At 32.3% G+C, this 24,742-nt stretch overlaps 2 protein-coding genes across 2 annotated transcripts; both read left to right on the forward strand.

Annotated features, from left to right (window-relative positions):
• The first annotated feature begins 837 nt into the window (after positions 1-837).
• On the forward strand, positions 838-2,225 carry LOC109810558 (EPIDERMAL PATTERNING FACTOR-like protein). Its single transcript, XM_020374043.3, has 3 exons — positions 838-1,599; positions 1,686-1,720; positions 1,801-2,225. Exons 1-3 carry the CDS (start codon positions 1,491-1,493, stop codon positions 2,044-2,046), a joined length of 390 nt encoding a protein of 129 aa, XP_020229632.1. The 5' UTR covers positions 838-1,490; the 3' UTR covers positions 2,047-2,225.
• A 17,240-nt stretch (positions 2,226-19,465) lies between these two features.
• LOC109810530 (uncharacterized) lies at positions 19,466-22,664 on the forward strand. Its single transcript, XM_020374013.3, has 2 exons — positions 19,466-19,669; positions 20,126-22,664. The coding sequence occupies exon 2, from the start codon at positions 20,171-20,173 to the stop codon at positions 22,424-22,426; it is 2,256 nt and encodes a 751-aa protein (XP_020229602.1). The 5' UTR covers positions 19,466-19,669; positions 20,126-20,170; the 3' UTR covers positions 22,427-22,664.
• The last annotated feature ends 2,078 nt before the right edge of the window (positions 22,665-24,742 follow it).

The following is a 24,742-nucleotide window of genomic DNA, read 5'->3' on the forward strand; positions in this document are numbered from 1 at the left end:
GAGGAAATCAATTATAATTAAAAGAGAGATTATAATCTTACCTTTATGTTACATACAAAAATACAACCAAATAAATATAAAGCAGAATGATTGTTTATTCAAATACAACCACATTCTCATACATACATTCAAATAAAATACCAACATAGATGAACCCATTTGAATAATAAACAAATCTCATTCGAATAAAGCAAACCATTTGAGAATATATTTGAATAACAAAACAATGAATTCGAACAAAAGGACCCCGTATTCAAATATCACGTAACCCATTCGAATAGAATACAAATCATTTGAATAAAATGTTCGGCCATTCAAAGTATTTGAATACCATGTAACTCATATCCGAATGGAACACACATCATTCGAATAAAATGTTCAACCATCTAAATAAAGTGAGTTCATTTGAATACAATATCCAACCAGTGGAATAAAACACTGAATTCGAATATCATTCTTTCTTATCTTTGATATATTCATGCGAGAGAGTTTTTGAGAGATAAAAGTGTAAAATATTAAAATAACTTTATTCTGTCCTCTTTATTTCCACTCAGTTTTAAACAAACCACCAAAACTATTTTTGTACTTATATTTCTTTGCTCTCTCCTCTATTTATTGTGTTTCTATTGTAACAAATAGTGTTAAAAGAGTGTTTAGCTAAGTTTTTATAGTTAAAAATACTTTTAAAAAAATTATGTTAGCTTAAAAAGTTTGTTATGAGATATTTACACTCTAACATTGTTAATTTATATATAATTTAATTATGTTAGCATATATATGACTTTATGAACAGAACAGGAAGAATGGAGGATGTAATTCCATAAGGATGATAGATTGAAAAGATAATACATAACATAATAATGATGAAGAGATGGTGTAATGCTGTTTCTCTTTATCACATTGACAGAGAGAGAAAGACGTGCCGTGATAAGGTGGGACTGCAGGAGTCACATAGTACAGGAAACCCATGAAAGTGTACAACACCCGATTCCCACAAAATATATATAAAATCTCAAATAAATAATATATTATATAGACATGAATGTTTGTGTGTGCGTGTGTGAATGAATATGTGACCCAAAATCCACAGCTGTAAATGCATGTCGGTTAGTGGGAACTTGTCCCTTACACAGTGTGGCGTTTTGCTGTTTCTGCTTCTCTTCGTCTTTCATATCATCTACTTTGCCTTCTCATGCTTCTTCTTTTCAACAATTATTATACGATCCTTAGTAGGGGCTCGCAAACCCAAGGACAAGTCTTTCCCTTTTTGCACCTCTGCATTTCTCTCATTTGTCTTTCCACGTTCCATCACCTCAAACCACATTAACAAATCTCACCAAAATATTGCTTCCTATGGTGCCATTCAGTTACCCATCTTCACTGTAATTAGAACCTATTAATTGCATATTCACTTGCTTCAGTTCTCTTTCATTCCATCATTACCTTTCCACGCTTGAAAAAGTTTCATACTCTCTAGTTCTCATTAAAATATGGGCCTTGATCACCATCTCATTTGTGGTCAAAGACTTGGACTCCTTTGCATTTGTCTTTGGTTTTTGATTATTTCAAGCTGGGTACAGAAAGGGTTGGTTATTGAAGGTAAATGAGCAATTTTTAAAGCTGCTAATGCTACCAAGTTGAAACCAATTCCAACCAACATTGACATCCTCTCTATGTTTTAACAGGTAGAAAGACTCAAAAACTTAGTGATTTTCACCAGGTAAAATTTGCTTCCCTGTAGAACATCCATGATTTGCATTAAGACATAATCTTTACCTGGAATCATGATTATTTGTGCAGACAGTAAGTGAGGATAAAACTATACTGAGGCCACGAATAGGGTCAAGGCCACCAAAATGTGAGAGAAGGTGTAGGTCATGTGGGCACTGTGAGGCAATTCAGGTACCCACAAACCCCCAAGCCCAGAACAGAAAGAAAAACTCTTCTAAGTTTTCTGCACTTGCATATGCCAGAGTAGGTGGCAGTTCCAACTACAAGCCCATGAGTTGGAAGTGCAAATGTGGGAACCTCATTTTCAACCCATGAATCTGATTGTACCACAATTAGTTTTTTTATATAATCAAGGATATCAATTTGTCAATTTTGTACATGATTGATTATACACTCTAGTGATTCTTTCTTTTTATTTTTTTGGAGCCGTTAAAGTTCTTTTATCAAAATTTATTCTGTACTTATTTCATAGTCCAAGATGCTATCCTTCGTAACTTTTATATTATGTTATCAATCACATATGCTAATCCTTACCCAACATGCTATTTTTAGAGCTTGTGTTTTGTTATAAACGTTTAACATATCTTATGCAGCTTTAACTCCATTGCATGGTTTACCTTTTCAGTAATTATTCATCTTATCGACTTGCAAAGAACAATAAATATGGTTGCGTTATTCTGTTAATTATTTTCAACATCTTGGATACTTTTGAAATGCAAATGGGGACGAGTGATAATTTCTCTCATTTTCATTTCTTAGTCTGAATACAAAATATGTGAACGGAAACAATATAACATCTTGAGAAACTGCCAACATAGAAGTGATGATGAGTGATGACAAGTCTTCTTAGAATAAAGGAGGAATTAGATATTTTAAGTTGAAATTTTGAAAAAAGATTTTACCTAATATGTCCCCGCCAGGCTTAACTAACGCCATGACCATGTGATTGAAGTCTACAATATCAGCAAGCAAGGACGGAGCCAAGGGGGGACCTACGGGTGCCACGGCCCCCCAATAATTTTAATTTTTTTTTATATACATATATATTACTATATGGCACCCCCTATTTTTAATATAAACTCATATTTTTAATATAAACTCATATGTATATTACTATATGGCACCCCTATATGGCACCCCCAATATTGAAATCCTGGCTCCGTCCATGAATATCAGTACACTAATTTGAAAATCCAATGCCATGCCCTGCTGTACTTTGTTTTTAGTTTTGTATTTCTGATTGAAAAATTTTGTTATCAGTACTTTCTGAAAGCAGCCACCCTCTGCATTGTGTAATCAGAGGAAGCAACAGATAAGAAATTGACGTGCTAACCTTTTATTGTTCTCTTGATTTTCGTCTTTTATACATTCCTTCCCAAACGTGAAAGAGATTGAATTTTTACTCGTTACTACTCACTAGTTGTCCTGACCTAATATTTAGTTGCTTTCATTTTCATCTGCAGTGTCACATGCCCTTCATTTAAAATGGATAATGTATAATATATGTATTTAACTTGTAGATGACCACTACCCTGCATGAAGAATTTTAGAACATATATAAGATAAACTGTTTTTCTTTTCTTTTGAATATGACGCAGATGAAATATCTCTTCGTTGAATTGTAATTTTTACAAGTTAGCACTCTCTTGTAAGGTTAATCAATGGGTGAGAAAGCTTGATTATAACTTTATAAGATAAGCCACTTTATACTGTAATGTGATTCACTTAAACAAAAATCTCCTATATCCCATTTTTCAATTCTAACCTTAGAAACTTATTATTTTTTATATAAATGTTTTACCAATATAATGCCAGTATGTAAGGAATGGTCATATAGCAACATAGGATAGCTTAGGCACCTGATCACAAATCAATGAAGGGAAGGATAGGATCTCCTGAAATCAAACATAAGACAAGTGATATTGAAGAATGGCACTAGAAATTAGCCTGCAGCATTAGCTAGTGAAGGTCTGAGTGCGTTAATGATGGTTATTATTGAAACTAAAGCCAAGGTATGTCTTATGACAAGACGACAAGGAGTCAGATGATGTAATACAGTTACCATTGTTGATTGTTGCATTAAAAAAGAATGCAGGAAATTAAGTAAGGTAAAGTTCAGAGGTTTCCCATTTCACATATTTGGAATTATTATAATTAGAAATGTTTGAAAATAAATTAAAGATGATGAAAAAAGGTAGATTGGATACTGCACTGTCCCGTCTTTCCTAGTTCTCAGATTTAATATATTTTCTTTTTCTGCAGACATGACTACACGATAGCAGTTTAGAATACTCGTAACTCGCAAGTCGTATGTACGAAATCTGCTCTCGTTTTTATTTTTCTTAAAAGAATACAAATTATTAATTTTTAATAATTAATAAAGATAAAGATAGGTAGATAGTCAGGTTAATAACCGGATCGATTTGCGTCACCCTTTATTCAATTTTCATCATTCATAAATTTACAAATTTTTACATCGTCACTCAAAAATATTCAAATCATATATTTATACTATATATAAAAATATATTCTTTTTAATAATTGCTTTTTTATTTTATTTTTATATGTTTCTTATTTATATTAGTAGAGTCGAGGCACTTCGTGTCTCTTTTAAAAATAAAATAAAAATAAAAATTAAATAATAAAAATATATTAATATAATCGATATTATAATTAATCTATTAATTTTAAGTTTTTAAATTTAATTAAAAAATATTTTTTTAAATTTTTTTAAAATAAATGAATATAATAGTTTAAAAAAGTAAAGATCAAGTAGTTACCGAAAAAAATATCTCTTTTATATTAATATAGATATCTTTATCATTTTATTCTAAAATTTATAAAGTAACGGCTTATAAAATAATTACTTTTGATTTTTAATGCAAAAAAAAAAAGTTAATATAATTATTACTTATTTTATTTTTTTAGAAGAAGCATAAAGTGTGTCTTTTTCTATTGGTATATATAAAAAGTAAAATTATTTTGTAAGAGTGATTTTAGGATTTATTTTTAGTGAAACTGATTTTAGGAAAAAAAAATAATGAGTGATTTTTAAGCACTTATATTAATTTATTTTGTTATTTATTTCTAAATTAACTTTCAATAGTTTTAAATAAATTTTTAATAATTAATATAATTTTATATCATAATATAAATTATTTATCATAATTCTAAAATATAATTAATATATTTAAAATATATATTTATTATCAGTTTTAAATATAATATGTTTTATATATTTAAATATAATTGTAAATATGATATGTATTTATATATACAATTTTTATAAGTTTTAGTTATATAATATAAATATGCATGTACATTTTCTACGCTAAAATACCAATTATTATAAAATGGGTAAATTTATGACAGAAAAATCTGGAATTAAATAATATATAAAAATTACACATCAAAATATTTTAATTAACTTTAAAATATTAGCCTATTTAACTGGCTACCAATAATAATATTTAATTAAACTTTTTATCCTAAAGAATTAAAATTATATGTTAGTTAATTTATATAAATATGAAATTTCATATAGTACAAGAGTCTTTATAAGAATTTTTTTAATTGAAATGTTTTTAAAACATTTCTTAAATTATAACATTGGTAAGATTTATCACTCGCATTGAACCACACGTCTAATAATAATATCATATGTATTAAATATTTTATTTTATCCTTTCAATTTTGTATTTCTTTTAAGATATAATTAAATAAAAGTTAAGAAAATGTGTATCTCATAATAAGTTCTTAAATTTTCTTGTTGGAAAATGAATCCAATAGGTCTTCCAATAGAAGTCTTTGGTCCTTCACTTTTTGGTCCTCAATTTTTAACTGGTTTGTATATATAAAAGGGACTCTGATATGGAGGTTGGCTAGTAGAAGTGATTGAGTGTATTGTGTACATGTTTCATACATTATGAAGATTTGATCCAAGTATTTTTACCGATAAAGAAATATTATCGTTGAGGATTTGATTATTAAGTGTGTTCAAGAGTCTTTATTTTCTTATAACGATCAAATATTATTACTTACAATGATTGTGACGAAGGGTGTGACCTTGACTAAATTATTTTCGACTACGCATTTTTAATAGTTCTGATATCGATAACCAACTACATATCGAATCTTTCAAGTTCTTTTGTGACCAGGGCTGACAACTTATCAACCTTGAGTCATCTCTGGTATATCTAATTAATCACATCTATAATAAAAAAAAATCATCAATTCAATGATGAAATTTTCCTCTCATAGAGAAAATATGTCAATGACTTATGAAAAAAATTCAAATCAATGAGTTGTAATCATGTTTCAACTCCACTTGTTATTAATGAAAAAGCTTTTCAAGATCAAAGATGTGACTCAATATAGAAATTTAGTTCATAGCCCTTTTTACTTGACTAAATTTAGAACATATATGTTCATAGAAGTATAATGTAGTTGCTTAATCAAGTTATATGAATCAAGAAATTCTATATGAATTTGAATCATGTGCAAATGCTACTTACTATTATATGATATGACAATAATTTAGTATTTCAATTATTAAAAATCTAATCCAAGATAGATGAACCAAACATATGAATGTTAAATTTCATAGAAAAGTTAAGAGGAATGGAGAAATTCAATTGATGTAATGCAAGTCTACAAAGGATTGACCATACTCAAGCTAGGAGTTTAACGAGATAGACTTAGTGTGTGTTTAGTTTATCGTTTGAAATTTATTCAATGGACTTTTACACATTCCAATGCACCAAACGGATAAGTAACTCTTTTGTCCCATTTGATTAAAAGCAAGTTATGTAACTTTTTCTCAAACACATCCTTAATAAGTTAAGAATCAAACTGAGTCTTTAAAAATGAATTTTAAGAGTGTTAAATTAGTAAAATTTTCCTTATAATACATTTTTACTAACGTAAATACGGTTGCGTGTTTCGATGGATAATATCTTGAAGTAATTGTTTGTTTATTTTGATTGATAATGTCATAGTAAATAATATATGTCTGATTTTGAAGAAACTTATACACCTAATAATAATGTGTAAATATGCTTTGCTGACAATAAATATGAATGTAGCTAATGACTGTATAAAATAATTATATAATATTTTATGTATTTCACACACGTATGAATAAAATATCACTCAAAATAATATGGTCATACAACAAAAATGAAATTCCTCTGTTATTCCACTTTCTTCTCTATTTATGGTTTTGCATTGATACATCTTTCAAACACTCACAATTGCTTTTAAGGACAATGAATAGGAAATTAAAAATTTTAAAAAATTATTAAACAGATATAACATTATATGTTACCGATGAAATCTTATGATCCTTATTCCATAGAACTTTTTAAGTAGTATATGCAGGTTGAGTTCACTTAGACACCCTAAATTAAAACAAAAACGGTTAAGGAACAAGTTAGGGACACTAACCATATGACTCCTGCCTTAATCATAGAGACCATTTGTTCGTAAATTCTTTTGAGAAAATTACCTTTTTCAATTAAAACTGTTTAAAAAATAAACAATAGTCAAATATTTTAAAAACAAATATCTTTCTCAAAATCTAAAAATATTAGTTGACCAAGACATTAATAAATAGAAATAAAGCAACTTGCTTTTTAATATAAATGTTATGAATACACTTTTTATTGTATTAGTTAGGATACATATTAATGTCACAAAATCATAAATGAAATTTATTAAATGAGACCCACGCTATTTAACAAGTGTTACATAAAAATCATCTAATAATAATAATAATAATAAATATTGAAAATAGCATGCTGTATGCATTTTTCATAAAATAAACAAACAGCCTTGTATTGTAATAGCCTTTTATACGAGGGAGGCAAACGTAAATTCTTCAGAGGTAAAATTATGGTTGGAAGTTGGAAACTTTTGCAATGGTATCGTCTAATTTTGTAAGTAACCTTTGGTTGTATGTTATGAATCGTATTCTGGATTTTTGATTAATCTGTGCAGACACCTTTTTCCTTAAATACGAGGTAAGTTTGTCATGAAGTAAATTAGAAGCCCATGTCCATAGCTTTTTTCTCTCAGTATAGATTCATGAAAAGAAGCAGAGCAAGCATTATCGACACAAGTCAATGCTATATAGTTCAGTAACTATAAATAGGTCTAGTTTGAGAGATAAAAAGGAAAACTAAAAAGATAATATATATAAAGATAAATGTCTGTCACTTTGTAAGACATCAAAAGCTAAGTTTATTCCGACACAAAACCCGGTGGATTATAAGTTTCCAATGCTAGCTATTGCATGTAAAATTGATATTTGTTAATTTTTATCTTATTTGTTTCAATTCAACAACTTATGGGGTGACATGAAAGACTAACAATCAAGAATATTGGAAAGCATAGAAGGAGAGAATCATGATGATGAAGTGATTATAAATTTGTATGGAAGAAAAGGGTTAAAAACTAGGAATTAAAAGAGACAGGAGGAAAATGATTAGAGAAAGAAGAGAAGCTTTATGTTAAAGGTGAACATGTACGAATTCTGTTATGGAAGAGTTGAAAACATTAGTGTAGGGTCACAAAGTTAAGATGAAAAGAAGGGTGTTAAGAGAGTGGCAGAAGAAATCACGTGAGGAAGTGAGAAATGGGAAGGCCGAGAGGAGAGGAAGATGGTATTTAATATTTATCCTTCCTAGACTAAAAATAGATAAAAGAGAATGTTGGTGCAAAGGTGAAGACAGAGAGAAGTGAAAATTAAAGGTGAGGCCTGAGGGAGCACGTGAACAAAAAAGGGTTGGATTCTGATTCTTTTTCTATCTATCCTCAACTTGACTCGAGTTCCAAGCTGATGCTGATGGGCCTGAGCCACCGTCCGTCACTCACTGATTAAGCCACATGCATTGTGTAACGCCTTTGTCAGCCACCACCTTCCTATTATTCTCGATGCATATTACAAAATCCCCACTTTTCTCTTTTCTTTGGGCCTCCAACACTTTACCCAATACCCAATGGGCCTACCTACCCACTAACTTATATTCAATTATTCATGTCGCCCTGTCCGCTGTCCCTGTCACATGTACCCTCCACCTTGAATTAAACAACTGCTATAACGAAATTTAACTTTGTTTACCTGCTATTTCAGTTATTTTCTTTTATATCTTACCTACAAACCTACCAAAATTCTCTATCGTGTACCCAATTGTCTAACAACTACTATTTTAAGCGTATGCATGTTTATTGTATAATTATTATAAATTATATATAAATAAATATTATGTTTAAATATATAAATTATATTTAAAATTAGTATATATAAATATTTTTAAAAATAAAAATTATATTTTAGATTTATGATAAATAATTGGTATAAAAAACAAATTTTTTTTATTTATTAATAATTTATAAATAATTATGATAAATAAAAATTAAATTAGATAAAAGTTATAAAAAAATTATGCGCTCTCTGGTTGAAGAAAAATTCTTAAAAATATTCTCATATGAGAAATTTGTGTCTAATATATAAAGATTGATGTGTTGGAATTAATTTCATGATGAAAATAATAAACGCTTAGTTTCACATTTGAGTCACATCAAAATTCATACAAAAGTAACTAACTGTTATTTTTTTACCAATTCATGCCGAACAAAAAATGTGAATTCAAATATACTCGTAATCAATTATCTTTTTATGGTGAAGACAAAGTAATAGCAAATAATCATTTCTATATCACTGTAATTTTGGGAGGTAGAATTGATTTCCGGTGTTATCCAAAAATACTAAAAGAAAGATATTTTTCAATAGTTACCTAAAATAAGGTAAGTACATGTATATATGTTTGAAGGACGAAATATTGGAAGAAAGAAAGCCACTAACTAACTGCGAGAGTGAAAGGGCTAACTTAGGCTGCTAGTTTTAGGATATGCAGAATTGAATAAAAGTAAGGGAGAAGGCAATTCAAGCAAAGGCTAGAAACTACAAATGTTTCCTTTATAGGAGAAGTGAAAGTTGAAAAATTCATTACTAGTACTAGCAAACATTGTAAAAATGGAGCACCTACTCCCTTCACCAGGTAAAACTTTAACTGAAATATAACTCAGATACGAGGGGACTAGTGTACCCTCAATCATTGCAAATTTTGTAAGCTGTTAGTCTGGCTAAACAAAACTATGTCATGGCAAAAATCACCATGTTTACCTAGCTTTCTTAATCTACTAATATAGTCCTAGTCAACATTTTGAAAAGTGTAAGCCTAGGATAAGTAAACTTAACTCCAAGAAGAAGGGACAAAAGCTCGATTTTTAATACATACTACCAAAAACTTTCTGTGATCGATCACCATAACTGAAAGAAGATTCTTAACAGCTAATGGCCTAATGCATATTATAACCTTAATTTATTAACTCTCAAATACGTTTACACTGAATATACAATACCATAAGATCATTATGTTCTCATCACATTGTACACCGTCGTATTATTATTACCCATACTTTGAAAAAACCTGTTTAACACAAGTAGAGCTATTTTCAACAAAGTAACAATGAAGCGAGGCTATAATGTAAATTAATTATTATCGTAATTGTGGGATTTATCTAAGAAATCAACATCAACCTATCAACATATTAAACATAGAGCAAGCATGCATAAAGTTAAACAATGGAAAGTCGATCACAGCATGGTATTGTTGAGAGCCCCTTAAATACATCAATTTACCCAACATGCATGTATAAAAGACAACAGAAAAATTATTCTTCAAGTTACAAAACGATGGTTGCAGCCAAAAGTCCTGTCTGAATCCATAGAAGTAATAATTTGATGCTATTACATTCCTCTTCCCCCCTCGTACCCTAACCAAAAATATGAAAAAAAAAAAAAAAAAAAAAAAGTTCTAACTCCTGATCATCATGTCACCTCAAACAACATTGGTAGGAACCAAGTATACTAGAACTACCATGGGAAGAAGAGGAGCCAAGTCTTGCAAGGGGAATATGTGAGAGAGAATCAGTAACATTGAAATCTTAATTAACCTCACATTTCATAAAGCCTTTCAAATTTTATTTATTTATTTATTTTTTTACTTGTTTTAAAAATCAGGAAAATTCTACAATGCCCTTCTTAATTGAGGGGTACCAGTTAAGTTGGAATTTTAATTTCATCCTAAATTTTCTATTTTTAATAATTATTTATATAATATTTTTATATTGTTGAATTATGTCTATGTTTGTTTAGTATTTTATCCTTCTATTCTATATGTTCTAATTTTCTTTGTAATAGTATCATTATATACTTAAATAGTTTAATTTTGATAATTTTTTAGCATATTTCATTTTTTCACCTTAAATTTTTGAATTTCTATGGTGTAAGTTAATTTTTTTACTTCTATCATTTGTTAATTCTTTTAGTGTTTTTATAGCATTATTGCAATTTTATAATTTTAATCTCTATAATCTTTTCCTACTTTTTATTTTATAAATATAATTTAAATTATTCATTTTATAATTAAATTAGATTTTTAATTTTTTTATTGGTCCACACATGCAAGAATGTATTGAAACTCTTTCATCTTTAAGATTACACTAGCAACTCCCATTAAATCATTTTAAATCTCCAATTAGACATTAAACTAATTATTTGAGTGAAAAATATGAATTAAAGAGTTTTATATGAAGGGAAAGCAACAGATTGATGGAATTATTGTAACAATTGAAAAATTAAAGATCTAAATTTGAGCAAAATAATACTAAAAGACTTCCCGTCAAAACAAAAATACTAAAAGACCAAAATTAATGGAGGAAAACAAATAATTAGGTCTATTGTCAGCTCTTCAATTACAGAAAAGTGGGTATGGAGAGTGTTTAGGTTGGTTGCAAAATCAAAGAATTCAATGTGAATATTATTCGGGATCTGGACTGAGTATCTTTTTGAGGGATTGAAGGCCAGATATATAATTTCACAAATACAATCCTAATATAAAAAATAAAATGATTTTAAATTATTTTTTTTGAAGCGAGTAAGAATTAAATTAAAAGAAAGTAATTAATAAAGTTTTGTTTAAGAAAATTTCTTTGTAGCAAACAAGAATGCAATTAAATTGAGATGGATCCCAATTTGATTTCTTATTTTTTTTCTACCAGATTTTTTAATTTATTTAATTATAATTTTTGTACCCTAATTAACAATCATAATTTCTTAAATGAAATATGAAAAAATAAATAAATATTGAGATTAGAAATCCTACTGTTTGATGAGGCCATCTAATGACTATTTCTAACCTAGAGGATCACTATATTTATATCTTAAAGTATGTAGATTCCCACTCACCAAATATGTAAAAATATCCCTAAGTCTTGAGAAACATTAAGTAAAAAATAACACAAACATAAATAGAAGAAAATCAAACTTTTATTAAAATATATCAAACTAGAGAGATTCACATACTTCATAAAAATTAACCTAATTCTATCATAGAGGGGTTTACCTGAATATATATAAAGTATGTTAGGTACAAATTAAAATTAAAAGTATTTTTTAGAATTTTTTTACTGAAAATAAAAAGTATTTTACTATAAAGAAACTCTAAAAAATGTTTCTAAATTTGTATTTAAACATACTCATAAAAAAATAGAAATAATATAAGAAATAAAGGAAAAGGAGGAGAGAGTTTCGTATATACTTGAAGAGACGTGAATTTCCATCTCAATTGTGTTTCAAATTTTGTTGTATAGAATACAAAATAAATAAACAAAAGTAAATATTTCACATACTAAATGAGTAAGATAACAATAAGAAAAACTCATCAATTTGGTCCCTCAACGCAAGTTTTACTATCTTTCCTAAATAGTCTTGAGTAAAGAAACTATATAAATAGTCTCTAAAATGTTCAAAATTCATCAATTTAGTATTTAGTGCATGTTGAAGGACTAATTAATTTGATGAATTTTTTGAAATTATGTAATATAATTTTTAACATTTAAAAATTATTTATATAATTTCATTACTTCAAAGATTATTTTGGAGAGAGTATTTTAAAATAAATTTGATGGGTTACTCTGTAAAAAATAAAGACAGTGCTCGTCCACATATAGAAAACCACAGGCGACGACTATATATACAATTGAAGAAAAAATATTCTTAATCCTCTATTTCTCAACCTTTTTATATGCTGCCGGGTTGGATATCAAATGATAGAGAGAAAAGACTTGATGTTCTTGAAGGCTCCATTCTTTCTGTTTTTGGGCTACCATTTTTTTAATTTAAATTTCAGAAAATAAAATAGATGATCTGTTATATTCTAAATTTATTTATTTGAAGACAAAATAAAATAATTTAAAATAAGTGACTTAAAATACCATTTATTTACAAAAAAAAAAAAAATCTAGGCCCAGACCTGAAAAGTACTAAAACCCATAGGCCATAGCCCAACCTAGCAGCTCAATTACCGTTACTGTACTAACCTGCCACTATACTAAGCACAGGGCACATGTCCCACAAAGCAAACAAATTAAGGAGGTTTCCACACTTAGCATCGACAAATATGGAACATGCAGAACGATCACAATAACCCTTGTAAGTAAAGGCAACACGTACTATTTTTTAATATTACAAGTTATTTACAAGTATTTGTTTGCATAATTCTATTATTATTATATGAAGAAATTCTATTATTATTTAATACTTATAATTGAATTAACTTTAACAAAGTTGACTTTTTAAAATGAAATTCTAAAATGAGGTAATGATATATACTCCAATTCTAAGCAGAAGTTTTCCATTTCTAAAAAACAAACTTAAATATATTTGAATGCAGAGAAATCAGTTAAAAGTCCAACATGAATCTTCTTAGAAATGAGACATTATTCTATTCTCATCGTGCATAAGTACATTAACATGTCTGTTGATAAAATTTCAAAAAATTATCACACTGCCTACCCACTTGGGCAACACAGTGTAGAAGAATCCAGCCACCAAAACCAGCCAAACAACTTTCGGTGCTGGTGAAAAAAAAATCAAAAGGGAAAATTACGATTTTGCCCCTAAGCTTTAGGATATTTACGAGATTGTCCTTGGAGCTTCAACTATAAATAGGCCTCCCCATTTCACTTGTAAATCAACTCAGAAATTACTCAAAAACACAAGTTTCCTCTTGTAGAGTGAGTGTTTGTTGAGTGAAGAGTTCTGTATTCCCACAATTTGTGGAAGGTGGTAATAAAATATTTTCGGAGTTGGTCCCGTGGATGTAGCTCTAGTGTAAGGGTGAACCACGTAAAATTCTTGTGTTGTCTACTTTCTTTTCTTTCTTTGTCTATCATCATCTAGCTAGTTTTATTTATTTGTTGCCGCCTATATGGCTGGATCCGCCTAAATGGCTGGTTTTATTAACATGTTTCTGCTTTCTTACCTAACAACTGGTATCAGAGCCGGTTGTTTCTGCTAAACAGCTGGCGAGAGTACTGTTCAAGTAAATAGTATTTTGTGAAAAAAAAAAAAAATACTATTTACGTGAATAGTGAATAGTGCAAATTGGTCTTCATCACCAATTTGGCAGAAGTTTGCAGAAGCGATCCGAGAAGAAGCAGATAAGTCATGGAGAGCAACACAGGCACCATGGTGAAATTGACGGCAACAAATTATTCATTGTGGAAGTCAATGATGGAGGATCGTCTTAATTTATTGGACCTTTACGATCCAATTGAAGGCGATGGATCGAAGCCCGAAAAGATGTCCGATGGTGATTGGAAGAAATTAAAGAAGAAGACTTTAAGTACCATCCGTCAATGGGTGGATATTACTCTCTATAATCAAGTGTCCAAAGAAACAGATCCCCAAGTTCTTTGGAAGAAGCTAGAGAGTATGTACGAGACAAAGAATGCTCAATCAAAAATATTCATGATGCGAAAGCTCATGAATTTGAAACTACAAGAAGGACGAGCCGTAGCGGAGCACCTGAATGACTTCGAAGGCCTAGTCATGCAACTAATTTCAGCAGGCTTAACGCTTGAAGATGAGATGCAAGCATTGCTACTCTTGGGGTCATTACCAGACAGTTGGGATACTTTAGTAGTATCCTTAAGTAATTCTGCACCAGAAGGCAAAGTATCATTGAATATGGTAAGAAATAGCATACTCAATGAGGAGATCCGAAGAAGAGATGCTGTCAAAAATGAGACTCATGCTCTTGTCACAGAACGCAGGAGTCGAAGTAAAAGCAGAACACCAAGAGGGCATAGAGATCATTCCAAGTCCAGGGAGAGACGCAGTTGCTACAACTGTGGCAAGCCAGGCCATCTCAAGAAAAATTGTAGATTCCTGAAGAAGGAAATCCAGGACAAGAATCAGGCAAATGACAGAAACACTGCAGCAGCAACATCAGCCAGTGATGATGAAATAACACTCTTATGTAATCAAGGAGAGTGTTGTCATATTGCAGAACCAGATGAGGAATGGATTATCGACTCGGCTGCCTCATACCATTGTGTTCCCAAGAGGGAATACTTTACCACCTACAGAAAAGGAGATTTTGGCCACGTGAACATGGGGAACAAAAGTACTTCACAAATAGTGGGAATTGGTGACATCCACTTACAAACTGGTGTTGGGTGCACATTAATACTAAAAGATGTGCGGCATATTCCAGATATACGTTTGAACCTGATTTCTGTGAATGTGCTGGACAAGGAAGGATATGAACATTCCATGAAAGGTGGCAGATGGAAACTCACCAAGGGAAGCTTGGTGGTAGCAAAAGGGAAGTTATGTTGCACGCTTTACAAGACATATGTAAAGGTGTGTAAAGGACAACTAAATGCAGTGGAAAATGATGCTTCACCTAATTTATGGCACAGACGATTGGCGCACATAAGTGAGAAAGGATTACAACTTTTGGCCAAGCAGTCCCTTATTCCTCAAGCCAAAGGAGATTTTTTGAACCCTTGTGATTATTGCGTATTCGGTAAGCATCATAGAGTATCATTCAAAAAGAGCTCCAATCGGAAAAAGAATAAGTTGGAGCTAGTACATTCTGATGTATGTGGTCCCATGGAGGTAGAATCACTTGGTGGCAATAAATACTTTGTCACATTTATTGATGATGCTTCACGAAAGACATGGGTATACCTGCTACAAGCAAAAAGTCAGGTATTCCAATGTTTTCAGCAGTTTCATGCCATGGTAGAAAGGGAAACAGGAAAACAGTTGAAGTGTATCCGAACAGATAATGGTGGAGAATACATCTCAAAGGAGTTTAAAGATTATTGCTCCAAGTATGGTATTCGTCACGAGAAAACTGTTCCTGGCACACCTCAACACAATGGCATTGCAGAACGGATGAATCGTACAATTGTGGAGAAGGTACGATGTATGCTCAGAATGGCTAAACTACCAAAGCCATTTTGGGGAGAAGCTGTACAGACTGCTGTCTATCTCATCAACAGATTACCATCAGTACCATTGGGTTTTGATATTCCAGAGAGAGTTTGGGCAGGAAAAGAAGTAAGTTACTCTCATCTGAAAGTCTTTGGCTGCAAAGCATTTATGCACGTGCCAAAGGAACAAAGATCAAAGCTGGATGATAAAGCCATTCCTTGTGTTTTTGTTGGATACGGAAATGAGGAATTTGGTTACAAGCTATGGGATCCAGAAAGGAAGAGAATTGTCAGAAGCAGAGACGTAATATTCCATGAGCACGAGACGATAGAAGATCTAAAAGGTGGGGAAGCTGCAAAACCTATGGAAGATGGTGTTAATCCAACATCTCATGTTCCATCAGAATGTGCCACTGATGGAAGACAAACCCAAGAACCAGAACATGAGACAGAAGAGCCAGTTTTTGGGGATGAAGAAAGCGTAGATGAAGAAGTTGTTGTACCTGATACAGAGGCTAATGAGCAGGGGGAGCCATCCTATACCTCTGGGCAAGTAGAACCACAAATAAGAAGATCTACCAGAGAACGCCAACCATCTACAAAGTACCCCAGTTCTGAATACATCCTCATTGCTGATGAGGGAGAGCCTGAAAGCTTCCAAGAAGTGCAGTCTCATAAAGACAAAGGCTGCTGGGTGAAGGCAATGCAAGAGGAGATGGATTCTTTAAAAAGGAACAATACATATGAATTAGTACAGCTGCCAAAAGGAAGAAGAGTACTCAAAAATAAATGGGTATTCAAACTAAAGAAAGACGGTGATAAGCTAGTCAGACATAAAGCGAGACTCGTGGTAAAGGGTTTCAGCCAAAAGCAAGGTATTGACTTTGAAGAAATCTTTTCTCCAGTTGTTAAAATGTGTTCTATCAGAGTCATACTAGGACTAGTAGCAAGCATGGATCTGGAGTTGGAGCAGCTTGATGTAAAGACAGCATTTTTGCATGGTGATTTAGATGAAGAGATCTATATGGAGCAACCTGAAGGCTTTGAGGTCAAAGGAAAAGAGGATATGGTTTGCAAGTTGAAAAAGAGCTTGTATGGATTAAAACAAGCTCCACGACAATGGTATAAGAAGTTTGACTCATTCATAAAGAGTCAAGGTTTCAAAAGAACAGATGCAGATCCTTGTGTGTATATCAACAGATATCCAAATGGTAAATTCCTTATCCTTCTCCTATATGTGGATGATATGCTAATTGTAGGCCAAGATGTTCAAATGATCAAAAATCTGAAAGTAGAATTGTCAAAGGCATTTGACATGAAGGACATGGGCGCAGCAAAGCATATCTTAGGAATGGACATCATCAGAGATAGGAAAGCAGGAAAATTGTGGTTATCACAAGAAAGATATATTGAACGGGTTCTAGAGAGGTTCAATATGAAAAATGCTAAGCCTGTTATTACACCACTTGTTGGGCATTTCAAACTCAGCAAGAAATCATGTCCAACAATAAGGGAGAAAATGTCAACAATTCCATACTCTTCAGCAGTCGGAAGCTTAATGTACGCTATGGTGTGTACAAGACCAGATATCGCTCATGCTGTTGGCGTCGTGAGTAGATATTTATCAAATCCCGGGAAGACACATTGGGAAGCAGTAAAATGGATCTTGAGATACTTGAGAGGAACATCCAAACTGTGTTTAAGATTTGGAGGAGCCAAACCAATTCTTGAAGGCTATACAGATGCAGATATGGCTGGAGACCTTGATGATAGAAAATCCACTTCAGGATATATATTTACTTTTTCAGGGGGAGCTATATCATGGCAATCTAAGTTGCAAAAATGCATTTCCTTATCCACAACTGAAGCAGAATATGTTGCGGCTACTGAAGCTGGAAAGGAGATGTTGTGGATGAAGAAATTTCTTCAAGAACTAGGGTTGAAGCAAGAGGAATACATAGTTTATTGCGATAGTCAAAGTGCTTTAGACTTGAGCAAGAATACTATGTACCACTCTCGGACTAAACATATTGATGTAAGGTATCACTGGATCAGATTGGCCATTGAAAAGCAGTTATTCCAGTTAAAGAAGATTCATACAGATAGAAATGCTGCTGATATGCTAACAAAGAATGTGACCAGAGAAAAGCTCAGACGATGTATCGAGCTTGTCGGGATGACTGTGGCTGGAGGGGGAGATTTGTAGAAGAATCCAGCCACCAAAACCAGCCAAACAACTTTCGGTGCTGGTGAAAAAAAAATCAAAAGGGAAAATTACGATTTTGCCCCTAAGCTTTAGGATATTTACGAGATTGTCCTTGGAGCTTCAACTATAAATAGGCCTCCCCATTTCACTTGTAAATCAACTCAGAAATTACTCAAAAACACAAGTTTCCTCTTGTAGAGTGAGTGTTTGTTGAGTGAAGAGTTCTGTATTCCCACAATTTGTGGAAGGTGGTAATAAAATATTTTCGGAGTTGGTCCCGTGGATGTAGCTCTAGTGTAAGGGTGAACCACGTAAAATTCTTGTGTTGTCTACTTTCTTTTCTTTCTTTGTCTATCATCATCTAGCTAGTTTTATTTATTTGTTGCCGCCTATATGGCTGGATCCGCCTAAATGGCTGGTTTTATTAACATGTTTCTGCTTTCTTACCTAACACACAGGACCAATGCAGAAACAAGTACCAATCATAGAAAATATTGCCTTTATATTTGTTTGGAGGCGAGTGTCTTCCACTAAAAGATATTTTATGATGATAGCTGAATTATGGAAACTTACCCAAACCTACAAAGTTTGAATTCTGAAAGAAATTAAATTTAAGACCCACCGCAGAAAGAAGTGACAAAGTAACTGAAAATCAAGAATTAATCCGAAATTGAAGAAATAATGATTTGGTATTTGGGTATAGTTTAAATGGTACAACATCTCACGAGACAAAAATCAAAGGTGTAAATAGAATCGTTACTCTTTCATAGTCAACTATCATCATCATCTAATCAATCCTATCTTACTGCTTTGGCAAAGTGGCAAAGACGAAATTTTGTATTTTATTTTAAGATAAAGATAATTAAGATAGCTATTTTTATTGGTACGTTAATTGAATCGGACGGTGGAAGAGTACGACCGACATCGTGAATGGTCGCGATCTGTGGAATGTCACGTGTCGGATTTGGATCCACCAAGTGCTATTGCTTTCCCCCCTGTACACATGGGACAGCGTCGTTTTTAACTTTTGAGTGACAAAACAGTTAAATAAAACTTGCGTATATAAAATAAAAAAAAATTAAAAAAAAAAAACATAAAATTTGTGTTTCAGATCCGTTGTTGAGTTGCTATAAATAAGTGCGAGAAATGCAGAGCATTCCCATTTGCCAATTTATCGGTGAAAAAATAGTGTTAAACCTGTTTCCCATTCGTGGGATCAGATCCAGAAGCATTCCACTTAGAAAAACTCCAAAACCCAGATTTTGTGAACTGTGATTTCTTATTCATTTTCATTGCAGGGAGGAAGAACATGTTATGCAACTCCCTCTTGTAAGCATTGTTCCCACCACACGTCTTTGTTGAATACTCAATTTGTTTCGGGTATGTATGACTATGTAATGTCGTATTTGTTGGAACTGCTTACTTACTTGTCTTGTTGTTTAGAAAAAAACAGTATAGATCTGGGTTCATGTGCATACATCATCATTCATTTTCTGGTCACACACATGTTCTTTTCTTGATATGAATTTGGCAACCGGGTATTAGTATGTTGTGTTGCTTTTTTAATCTTTCTCTGCTATTGATTTGAAATTAGGACGTGAATACATAATCTTATTACTTTTAAAAATGGTGTTTTATGATTTATTGATGTGACCTTGTTTTAACATCACTAGTTCAACTGATAAAACTATTATTTTGTTTATCGTACAAACAATATATAGATCAACCTTTAAATTCGCAGTTTTTTTCCTATTTTGTCCTGTTCTCTCATGAGTTATGCTGAGTATCTTTTTGTGATTTTGTGTGTCCCTAATAGAATTGAATTAATATGAGCAGGTATCTTGGAAAGAAGTAAAGTTTGTAGGGTGAGGAATTTTGAACATGTTCAGGTTATCTCCCCGGAGGAGTCAAAGATCCAAAGGCTTCAAGGTGAAGCATGCTCTACAATTATGTGTTCTACTTGGCGTTTGTATCTGGCTGGTTTACCAAATCAAACACTCCAATGAGAAGAAATCGTCCTTCAGAGAAAGCAAAAGAATTGGAAATGAGGTTGTTAAGTTCGGGAGGAAGGACCTCCATCCTCGCGTGGAGGAAACTTCTGTGGTAGATGCAAGGCACAAGGAGGAGGAGGAGGAGGATGAACCACAAGAAAACAAGCATGATGAGCAAAGCAAACTGGATGATGTTAATGGTGTGGAAGATGAGGCCCTAAAGCAAGAGCAAAATGACAGTGAAGAGAATTCTGAGCATAGACATGATTTGGTAGACCACGAATCTGAAGATAATTCTGAAAAGGCTAGGACAGACGCTGAAGGTGAACAGCATAATGAGAAATTTGGTGAAGAAAATGACAGTATAGACAACAAGGAGAATGAGGAGAACAAAAGCGAAGTGGAGGACAAAGATAGTGGAGAAACTACAGAAGAAAAAAGTCATCAAGAGAATGACAGTGTGGACAACAAGGAGAGTGAAGAGCACAGAAGTGAAGGGGAGGACAAAGAAAGTGGAGAAACTGCAGAAGAAAAAAATCATCAAGAGAATGACGGTGTGGACAACAAGGAGAATGAAGAGCACAGAAGTGAAGGGGAAGACAAAGAAAGTGGGGAAACTGCAGAAGAAAAAAGTCATCAAGAGCATGAAGAGACAGAGAATAAAGATAAGGAGAATGAAGAGACAGATAATAAAGACAAGGAAAATGAAGAGACAGAGAATAAAGAAAAGGAGAATGAAGAGGCAAAGCAAAATGAAACTGAAGGGAAGGACAATGTGGAGGAAAATCATGAGCAAGATGGTAAAGAAATGACAGATGAGACCAATCAAAGAGAAGAGCATGACAAGATTCAGGAAGAGACTTCATCAGAAAATCAGGTTCAGGATGGTGGGAAAAACGAGGAGGAGCATAGAGAGGAAAATTATGCAGGAGATAATGCCTCTAGTGCTGTAGATCATAAATCACGAGACAGCTCAGAAGAAAATTCTAAGACAGAAGAAGAATCTGATAAAAAGGAAAAGAATGAGGTTGAATCAGAGTCTCAGAAAAATGGTGCTGAAACTACTGAAGTGGATTCTACTGTCACAACAAACAGCCAAGGAAATGAAAATGGTGCTGAAAATCAGACACAGACAGAGAATGATTCACAGAAAAGTTCCACTTCAGAGTCCGAATCTCAGCAGCAAGATCAGAATAACCCAACAAAGGATGGTATAGAAACTCTAGATTCATCGCTGCAGAATGGGACTGACACAACAGTTCACACAACTGAAGCATCAGAAAATGAAAGCAACTCCAAGGTAGAGCACTCCAGTGAGCAGAATACAACGCCGCAGAATGAAGAGTCTTATAATTCAGGTGCTGCGGGGGAGCAAGCTGAAGCACATGACAACAATGCAAACAATGGTGAATATAAGGACACCACGAATAATTCTTCCCAGAATGAAAATTCGTACAACAATGTTGTCCGAGAAGAAGCACAAGAAAATGTTTCGTCATCCAACACTGGTGACAACAAAGATGCTAGCAATGATGTTCAACTCACTTCGTCTGATACTTCCTCAGAACAAAAGAAAGATGAATCCACAAAGGCAGAAAGTAACACCGACTCTGCGCAGAATGACAATGAAAACTCTGTTCAAAGCAACACATACAGTGATGGAAGTGCTAATGACAACAAAGATGCTAGCCAGTCCGATACTTCATCCGGGCAAAACAAAGAAAGATCCCCAGACTCGGACAACAGCAGTGATGCTAACCAGAATGACTCAAACAGCAATGAAAATGACCACAACAATGGGAATGATAGTCATGAATCAGAAAACAATGCTTCTGGGTCATCCATTCCTGAAGATAAAAATGCATCTTCAAATAATAATGCTGATGCAGGACAGGGTGAGAATGAGGCTACTGTTGAGAACAAGACAAGTGAAAACGAAGGTGGTGCTCAAAATGAATCAGTGGAGACACAAAAGGAGAAAGAAGAATCTGCACACTCAGATGGAGATAGCAATTCTAACTCGAATGATCACGCAAGTTCTGATCCTTCAATCACTCATGATGATAAAGAATCTCGCATGGATTTGGGAACCTTGCCTCAAACCAATGCAGAAAGCAATCAGAGTGAGGTTACTGCTGCAGAGTGATAATTCAGATAGAATGATTGTATCCAGCTTCTGTTGATCCTACTTTTTTTATTTTTGTTGAGCCATGTATTGTTTCTTTAGTTGGCTGTTATGCTATCAAGTATTTTTTGTTTTCCTGGGTCTGATTAAGAATTTAGAAACACCTAGTAGAGTTTTATTTGTATAAATCATTTGCTATTTTTCGCATGTAACCTGGACCCTTTTATGGAAGCAATAATTATTACTTTTAAATTTTAAAGTATTGACCTTTTTCTCATTATTGCCTTTGCAAAGGTTATTGAATGTAATTTAAATCATGAATCGTTTGGTTAATTTTCTTAATAGCGAATCATTAATCTTATCAAATTATAAGATTTAGAGACTTAATAAAAAAAATTTTGAAATATACCACATAAATAACACATAGCATTTAATGTAACAGTTTTAAATTAGAAAATGATCAGAATTCGTACAATATAAAATCATAACTCATTGGGAGTGTGTGAAGCATTTATTTTAGAAGACCGGAAAAAATGGATTAGCCAAATATAGTGCATAAGTGAAAATGTGAAACCCGTTTTATAAAAATGAAAATAGAAAATTGATTAACTAAAAAAATATAACGTGTTTAATTGGGCATTGATTTATAATCATATTGTAAGATTCATAGTCATTTATGATTCATCGCATGATAAGAATGGCTGGCTAAGCAATGGTAGTTAGACTCAATATTTGAATTGCTTTTTCAAGCGATCAATGAATGCGCCCATTGTGTTATTTACATCTCTAAAAATATGGAAAGGAAAACGGGAAAAAAAGAAATTTTCCCTCACCAGACATTACTACTAATAACGGCATTACTACTAATAACAATTGCTGGTGTAAATAGAACGAGTTTGCACCTTATATTGGCTTTTATATCATGCGGGAACATCAAGTCACTAGTCGTAGTGTAAACACTTTCCTATTTTCTTAAATCATTTTGAAATTTAGACTTCTTGTGTCTTTCTTTTTTGGTTTTTGTCTTTTCTTTTCTTGTCTCGTTGATATTTGACAATTGACACTAATACTAATGAGATGATATATGAGTAAAAAATCAGATAGAGTTCATTGGACGAGGAAGGCAGTTCGTCTTTCTCTAATTAGATGGCGCCTCTGCAACTAACAGAATAGAAGAATGATAAAGGCATAGAGCTATCCTAACGGCTGCATGATAGAATGTCACTTGCATTAGGAGAGCAGTCGCCCACAAAGGTAAATAAGAAGAGATAAAAGAAACCAGTAATGATTTAAGATACATGCCCAGAGACTGAAAAAGTAACTCTAGTTATCACATGTCGTGATTTTAGGATGTTCATTGTCTAATACTCCAGGAGTAACACTTGTCTTAGTGCGTGTTTAGTTAGTAGAATAATCTTTTTTTTTCTATTTTTCAATGATGTTTTATTTTATACCCTGAAGTTTTTATTTGGATTTTGGAGCAGGAGAACCATTTGAGCATCCCATGTTTTGCGTAGCTCTAAAGGGTGAAGACCATTGTTTCAATATTTCGGCTTACAGACGTATTGATTATTGAAGTGAACATTGTCTTTCTCAATAAAAAAAAATTATACACACAATAAGAAATCGAATATTGAACAATATGCTACAATAACTCAATTACCTACAACACAGATTGTAGGTAGATTTTTCTGCTATCCTTTGAAACAAAAACCCATCATCACATCATTGAATAATTTTGATGTTCAGCAAGGTTTCTAACAATAGCTATTATAGGTCGTTCAATTCTTTCCTTTTCAATTTTGTGAAATAAGTGAGAGTTGAAGTTATGAAACTGATCGGTTCTGAAAGGGGAAAAAAAAAAACAAAAAAACAAAAAACGGTTTGCCATGAGTCCATGGCAGGTTGCAGTATATAAAGCTTCATTGTTAACGTATAATTTATGGAAGTAAAAGTGAAAAATGGCATGTATTTTTTTGGCCAAGTGATTTCTGTCTTTAAAATGTCGAAGTCCGTGTGATATTAAGTCACAGTTACTATTACGCATCAAACAGACAAATTTGGTGGATAGCAAATTAATAAAGAAAAACTCAGTAAAATTATAGTTGCCTAAAATTAAATTAAAATTATAATACACAGTAAATTACAATAAATTCAGCATCACTTGCTCACTGCAAATACAAATTCTCTTGATGGAACTACATTTGTTGAAATTTAATAATGACGGAAAACTGTAGTACCATAAAAATTTACTCCCACGTTCATGTTAAAATGAATGGTAAAAACATTTTCCGCAATTAATTTTTTTATTAATAATTTGAATCCTTTTCAATTTAC

The sequence above is a fragment of the Cajanus cajan genome, chromosome 5, assembly GCF_000230855.2.
Source record: "Cajanus cajan strain Asha chromosome 5, NIPB_CcT2T_4, whole genome shotgun sequence".
Taxonomy (NCBI): Eukaryota; Viridiplantae; Streptophyta; class Magnoliopsida; order Fabales; family Fabaceae; genus Cajanus; species Cajanus cajan.